The sequence below is a fragment of the Tasmannia lanceolata genome, unplaced genomic scaffold (assembly GCF_043159265.1).
Source record: "Tasmannia lanceolata isolate RefF3 unplaced genomic scaffold, GAP_Taslan_0.1 ptg000008l, whole genome shotgun sequence".
In the NCBI taxonomy this organism is placed as follows: Eukaryota; Viridiplantae; Streptophyta; class Magnoliopsida; order Canellales; family Winteraceae; genus Tasmannia; species Tasmannia lanceolata.
In genome coordinates, this window is record NW_027518685.1 from 10,101,148 (window position 1) to 10,107,633 (window position 6,486).

General features: G+C 37.4%; 1 protein-coding gene and 1 pseudogene across 1 annotated transcript; one reads left to right on the forward strand and one right to left on the reverse strand.

The window, feature by feature from the left end:
* Positions 1-17: 17 nt before the first annotated feature.
* LOC143882689 (uncharacterized) lies at positions 18-3,168 on the forward strand. Its single transcript, XM_077386140.1, has 3 exons — positions 18-384; positions 1,399-1,872; positions 2,709-3,168. Exons 1-3 carry the CDS (start codon positions 20-22, stop codon positions 2,992-2,994), a joined length of 1,125 nt encoding a protein of 374 aa, XP_077242255.1. The 5' UTR covers positions 18-19; the 3' UTR covers positions 2,995-3,168.
* LOC143885714 (small nucleolar RNA U3) lies at positions 2,326-2,519 on the reverse strand (annotated as a pseudogene).
* Positions 3,169-6,486: the final 3,318 nt, after the last annotated feature.

Below are 6,486 nucleotides of genomic sequence, written 5' to 3' on the forward strand. Positions count from 1 at the left end.
AATCCAAATCCAAATCCAAATGCTAAAGCCAAAGTCAGTCTCTTTTTCTTCTTCGCCATCTATTATCTTCTTCCCTTTTCCTTTCTCCTACAAAACCATTGATGATTCTGCTACAGAACAATCCTCCCTCTCTTTTCCTAATCGCTACCATTTCAAGCGATTTCAAGCATGTGAAAAAACCCCTCTTTGCATTAAGAAAAGAGGTCTCTCCTCCTCGTCATATTCTCAACCCCACCACGAACAAGAAGAAGAGGATTCTTCACAAGGCGTGAGATTTGTTCAAGGTAAAAAGCTTCTGAAGGAGTTGGGTACTTGGGGAATCGGTGGTCCTTGCAACTACTTCGTCCAAGTTTTCAATCAGACCCAACTCGTTTCTGTTATCAGGTCGTTTTCTCATTTCGCCAGGAATGTTATACGGTCAGACCCATCTCACTGATAGAAAATCAGACCCCATTATTTGGCTGCATAAGAACTGTTTCTGTGATCAGATGAGTCTGATAAGGAATTTATGGACTGAGGCTCCTAGTCATCTTAAAACTTAGTATAAAACATATCTAGGATTTGGAGTTTTTTTTTTTTTTTTTTTTTCTTTAATGATTTGATTTGGAGTTTTGTTATCATTTTTTTAGGGAAAAATACAGATACACCCCACCCTCTCAACTTTCTTAAAATTTTCAACGATAACCTGACTTTTCGAAGTCATCAACGACCAACCTAGTTTTCAATAATGCTTGTTATGTGACGAGGTGGACGGGAATGAAGAAATTGTCAGGGTGTCTTTGATGAATTTTGAACTATAGGGTGAAGAGTCAGGGTCTACTTCATGGACGGTGAAAAGTCAGGTTGGGGAGTTGATGACTTTGAAAAGTTAGGTTATCATTGAAAATGTTAGAAAGTTGCGGAGGCGTATCTATATTTTTCCCTTTTTTATTGTTATCAATTAAACAATGATGAATTTATCTTTTTTTTTTTTTTTGAAATTTTAGATTGATCTGTCATGAAGGTCAATAAAAAACTGTTCTTGACATCTATCTATAATGTAAATTGTTGGATTGGATATATGCAAAAATCGTAATCAATTTAGCCTTAATGGGATTAAACCCCATGGGTATGGGGCGTTGTCACGTTCCTAGCCGTGTTCTCTGGGTAAGGGGCGCGATAAGTCTGACCATATCATTCCCATATTTTTTAAACCTTGTTGAGTGGAAAATCATCACACAACATGCACAACCATCTGAGGTGAGCAGATCATCTGCAGTTTCATATCAGGTTTACACCATTAATCAGTGTATAATTCCAAGATTGAGGTGGACTAACATACTACCCATTTCTTTGTTCTCAAGTTTCTGCAATTTGAACTGAAGAAATCATCTGAGTTCGACTTCTATGTATGAGCAGATACTGTTTGAACCATTCCATACGGTTTCTTATCATCGGTAGAGGCTCGAACTGTCTCTTTGATGACCATGGATTTGATGGGTGCGTTATACTTAATCGAATTGATTTCCTTGAGAGAACTGAAGCTGGTGTTTACAGAGTAGGTAGTGGTTATCCATTCAATCGGTTAGGAGTAAAATGTTCCATGGAGGGGTTCACGGGTCTTGAATTTGCTGGTGGTATTCCTGGCACAGTAGGTGGAGCTGCTTTTATGAATGCCGGAGCTGATGGACAGGAAACTGCGGATAGTATTGATAGTAGTGAGATTGTTATGACCGATGGAAGCCATCGAAAGCTGAATAGAAGAGATCTTAGTTTTAGTTATCGGGGATCGCCCTTCCAAGAGATGGAAGACTTGGCTGCAATTGTTGCTGTCACTTTCCGATTGACACCTTCAGCATTGGCTAGAGAAAGGCAGCAAGCCTACTTGGAAAGGTAACATTTTAAAACAAACTGGCCAATGACGAGAATATTCTTCGTGGTCTCACTGTCATGGTTTTAAATTTCCACCAAGACTGACGCGGAACAACCAAAATGTTTTTGTTTCCATCCACATCGAAACCGAAACAACTGAAATGCATAAACCAATACTCAAGTGTAATAGTGAAATGTATTACATAATTATATTTATATGAATTGCATGTGAAATTTGATGCATGTAGTATATATGAATATTTCTATAAATTAGATGTGATATTTGGTATGTAGTAAATTATTAGACATGAGCAACAGTGCATGTCACTAGGTGTTCGATGTTTTTAAATTATTATAGACGGTTGTATTGCTTATTGATGATTTCCAAATCTGTATTTGTGCTTATTCTATCGTTTCCTGAAGTTTTATCTTTAAATTCTATCATTTTTTTTTGAATGGTTATTTTATCTACGTGGTCTGTTAGACAATCGTACGATCACCCCAGCCAGAGAACTGACTGAGAACGATCCTCTAATGCCAAGATCTCCAGATGGAAATCTCAGCCGTCAATCACGCTCTGATCGGACGGTCATATTTCATCAACCAGACTTAGATGTGTTTCTCCTTAGTGCATAAGGATACGGAAGTACGAGCCTAAATTCTATCATTTGCATATATTTTCATAATTCACTGAAATTACCAACCGAAACTGAAATGTTTCCGTTTCCGTTTCCGTTTCCATGGCGACCAAGACTGAAATTTAAAACCTTGCTCACCTTAGAATTTCTATTGATACAACCATGAATCATTTGCTTCTACTTGGACCCATACTGATTAGAAGCTGTTTTCATCTACAGGCGGAGGAAGTCTCAACCAATCTGGGAACAAAGTGCTGGATCAGTATTCCGGAACCCTCTGGGTTTTGAAATTTCAGCAGGAGAGCTGATCGAGAAGGCGGGATTGAAAGGTTTAAGAGTAGGAGGTGCGAAGGTTTCTGATGTCCATGCCAATTTCTTCATCAATTGTGACAACTCGACTTCTAGAGACATGCTGGAACTCATCAACATTGTTAAAAAAGAGGTATATTCGAAGTTCCGTATCAAACTAAAGGAAGAAATACTATATGTCCCCTATAATACTTAGAGAAGGAAAGGTCCATGAGAAATGTTTTGCCCGTTGGATGTTTCAGGCTCGACTAAAGAAAAAGTAGATTATGTATAGAAGAAGTACATCAGCTGCTGTGATAATGTAAATATAGTTGTGATTAACATGATTGACGGAAAGTTTTATAGAGAAGCTAATGCCTATTAACTGCCACCCCTATGTTTCTGTTTAATAGATGATTGGGGATTGCTGGAATTGGAATATTAGATTGCTAGCTTCGCCCTCGTTTCCATAGTGATTGAATGTGATTGATGTATCTAAAAACTAAACTTTCAGATGTCTTAAAACAGGAGCATACAAAATTGGGGTTTTCTCTTGCCATCAATTGCATTTAGGGGTTTATTTTCAGCACATAATGACTCCATATCAACTTTTCATGGTTGCAGTCCTGTCTTTTATTTGAAAATTTGAGATGTCCAAGAGAGACATAGAAGATATAAATACAGAACCCCAAGGTTTCAGATGTCCAAGAGAGAGAAAGAAAATAAATATACAGAACCCAAGCACAATTTAAGGTATGCGACTCTTAATGGTTCTTATGGCCTGCATATGAAGTCCAATTCTATCACATTTCGAAAACTAGCGATTTAATTCAGTAACAAACTTATTATCATTGTGGAAGCCTACAAGTCTGCAAATCAGTTTAGGCTCACATTGTAGTATAGAGAAGAAAAAGAACACATGTATTGCCTTTAGATCAGATTCAAGGTCAATGTTTTGGCATGATTTACTATATATGTTATAGCCCCAGATCAGTCAAAGAATATTTACCAGATCAGCTTTAGGAGCCACCACCGTGAGAGTATACAATGGAAGAACAGCAGCTTTTCCCATGGCTAAAGCATTACTTGCAATTTGAGTACTTGGAATCCCTGCAAGAAAGTCAGTCATCATGAAAGTCAATTAACTTGCTAAAATGAAATAGAAGCAAAGAACACAAACTATCAACCTTGTCAATAAAAGAAAGAAAAGAACTATCAACCTTTAGCTTATTGAGGATGAAGTATATAATAAACCATAGTTGCCAGAGTGGGAAGCGAAAGCGGGAAGCAAGAGGTTTATAAAAGAGAAAATGCAGGAAGCGAAATGCTCTAAAGAAAGTAAATGTCTAGGGAGCCTAATTGATGAAGCATGTAAGAAGCCCCATTGGAAGCGAACAATAAATAGAAAGAGAGGCTTGTACTAGGTTAAGGAGGAAGGGATAATATTAGTAAGGATTACAAGTAGAAAAGAAGACTTCATGACTAATTAGACTTGCAAGTTTTAGGAATTTACCATTTCACGAGTTTTATTCATGTGTAGTTAATGTTAAGCTTTTGGGACAAGATCCACATAATTTTCATGTGAAACTTAAGAAGAGTTTTCAAGTTTTAAATGAATTGTTTTTTTTTTAATATGCTACTTAAGCATTATCGAAAGAAGAAGATATTCTTTTAAGAAGAAACGATTACCCAGGTAGGAAGAGAACTCTTAATTAAGAGGAAACACGTAGGAAGCGTGCTTTTCCTAAATTTGGGAAGAGAGAAGAACTTAGCTTCCAAAGCGAGTTTCCGGAGAAGCGAGCTTTCCAACCAACGAGGAAGTTTCTAGTAACTATAATATAAACCATTTTTCCTCTGTTGCATCATAGCGGGATATATTAATACTTGACATGATTTTCCCAACTTTGCAAAAAGGATAAAGAGTACATGGGTGATGTAGGATGACCAAAGGTTGGGACGTATACTTAATTTGATGCAGGACTATCAAAGGTTGAATTAACATTTCACTTTGATTTCAAATCTGATACTGGATGATTGAAGGTTGAACTAATATTTCGCTCTGATTTATTTTTAGGACTTGCTTTGGATGAGCCATAGAGCAAAATCCACTCACACTAGCTATTCTAACCGTAAGGAGCCGTTTGGATGAAGGATTTTATAATGTAGGATTGTAAAATTAAGGATTTTATAAGCTAAAACTTTGATTTTGCAATCCTAAAATTGCACAATCTATGTTTTAGCTTATAAAATCCAGGTTTTAGCTTGTAAAATCTCGGATTTTACAATTCTAAATGATTAAATCTTATATCCAAATGACCCCCAAAAAAATATAACTTATATCAACTATAGTAAATCTTAGAGCGACCTTTGATTTATGATAACGTTCCTCTAAATTATCTAAAATCATGTCATTTCTTTCTAAATTGTGAAAAGAAAAAAAATATTGTTTCGCCCTACACGGGCGATGAGAATATAAAACAAACAACAGTCCCTATTCACCAAAAAGGCCTCCACCGACAAATTGGAGGTAGATTTTGCACCACTGCTCATTCATAAGAAGGGCCCACCTTCTGCTTTTACTTCCTCATTCATATTTTTTTTTCTTGGAAAAATATGGGCATCCACAGAACAAGATCCCTGTTTACATGGCCTTGTATTTGCACCACACACACTATCTCTCCATTTCTAGCTCAATAGTAAAAGAGGCACGTGTGATGCACGGGAAAATAAAATAAAATATGTGTACATTGAAGGTACAATGCATAGGACCCGTAAAAAAACAATGCATAGGACCGACTTTGTATTACTGATTGAGTTTGAAAAATTTATCTTTTCAGAGAAAAATCTATAAAAGACCAAAAAATAAGTAGAGAAAGTCATTAATTGTTTTCTTTTAATTAGATAAATGGGATTTGCTAGGGTCCATCGCAAAAGGCATTTCACGGCTGGTCTGTCGCATATTAGACCAGCCATCTCGTGAGTGGAGACAAAAGCTGTTGTCTTCATTCACGAGGTGGCTCGTCTAAAATGCGACAGACCAGCCTTGAAATTCTTACCTTATTATTATGAGAAAATTGTTCCTGCACACGAGTGTAGAAACAGGGTGGCGGCCCACATTTTTGGGGATCAAAATCATTCATTTGGAAGGCCCTTTCTTGGATAGGATGTGGCCCAAAAATCAGCCCCATTGGATCGTCCTAACCCAATCAAAGGGTTGGAGGGGATGGACAGACATTGTGTGTCAATGTTTCTGCACATTTTTCCCCTCCACAAATGGCAGGTTTAGGATGATCCAATGGAGCTGATTTTTGGGCCACACCCTATCATGGAAGGGCCTTTCAAGTGAATGCTCTGGACCCCAAAAAATGTGGGCCCCCACCCTGTTTCTACACTCGTGTAAGCTCACCTACACACTTTTTTTTTTTTTTGATGACGTAGGATGTCCCCACGCCCTTCGGGAGTAGGACTAGTCCCTACGCATACACGCAAACCCGTGACTTTATGCCGAAGAGCCAATGCCTCGGTGGGTTTACCTACACACTTGTGCAGGACAACAACCTCTATTATTATATTAATATTGGCCCATCCTTTTCCATACTTTTTATTATTTATTATTTTTCACTCTAGTAGTATCATAAGACAAGAATCTCCTCGGACACTTTGAGTTTTTTGCTCCTTGTTTTTACTATTTTTATGCCATTAAAACAAA

Coding starts and splice junctions, on each gene's coding strand:
- LOC143882689 (XM_077386140.1), top strand. CDS start 20: ATGCTAAAGCCAAAGTCAGTCTCTTTTTCTTCTTCGCCATCTATTATC. Junction 385..1,398: donor CAACTCGTTTCTGTTATCAG/GTCGTTTTCTCA, acceptor ATGTATGAGCAG/ATACTGTTTGAACCATTCCA. Junction 1,873..2,708: donor CAGCAAGCCTACTTGGAAAG/GTAACATTTTAA, acceptor TTTCATCTACAG/GCGGAGGAAGTCTCAACCAA.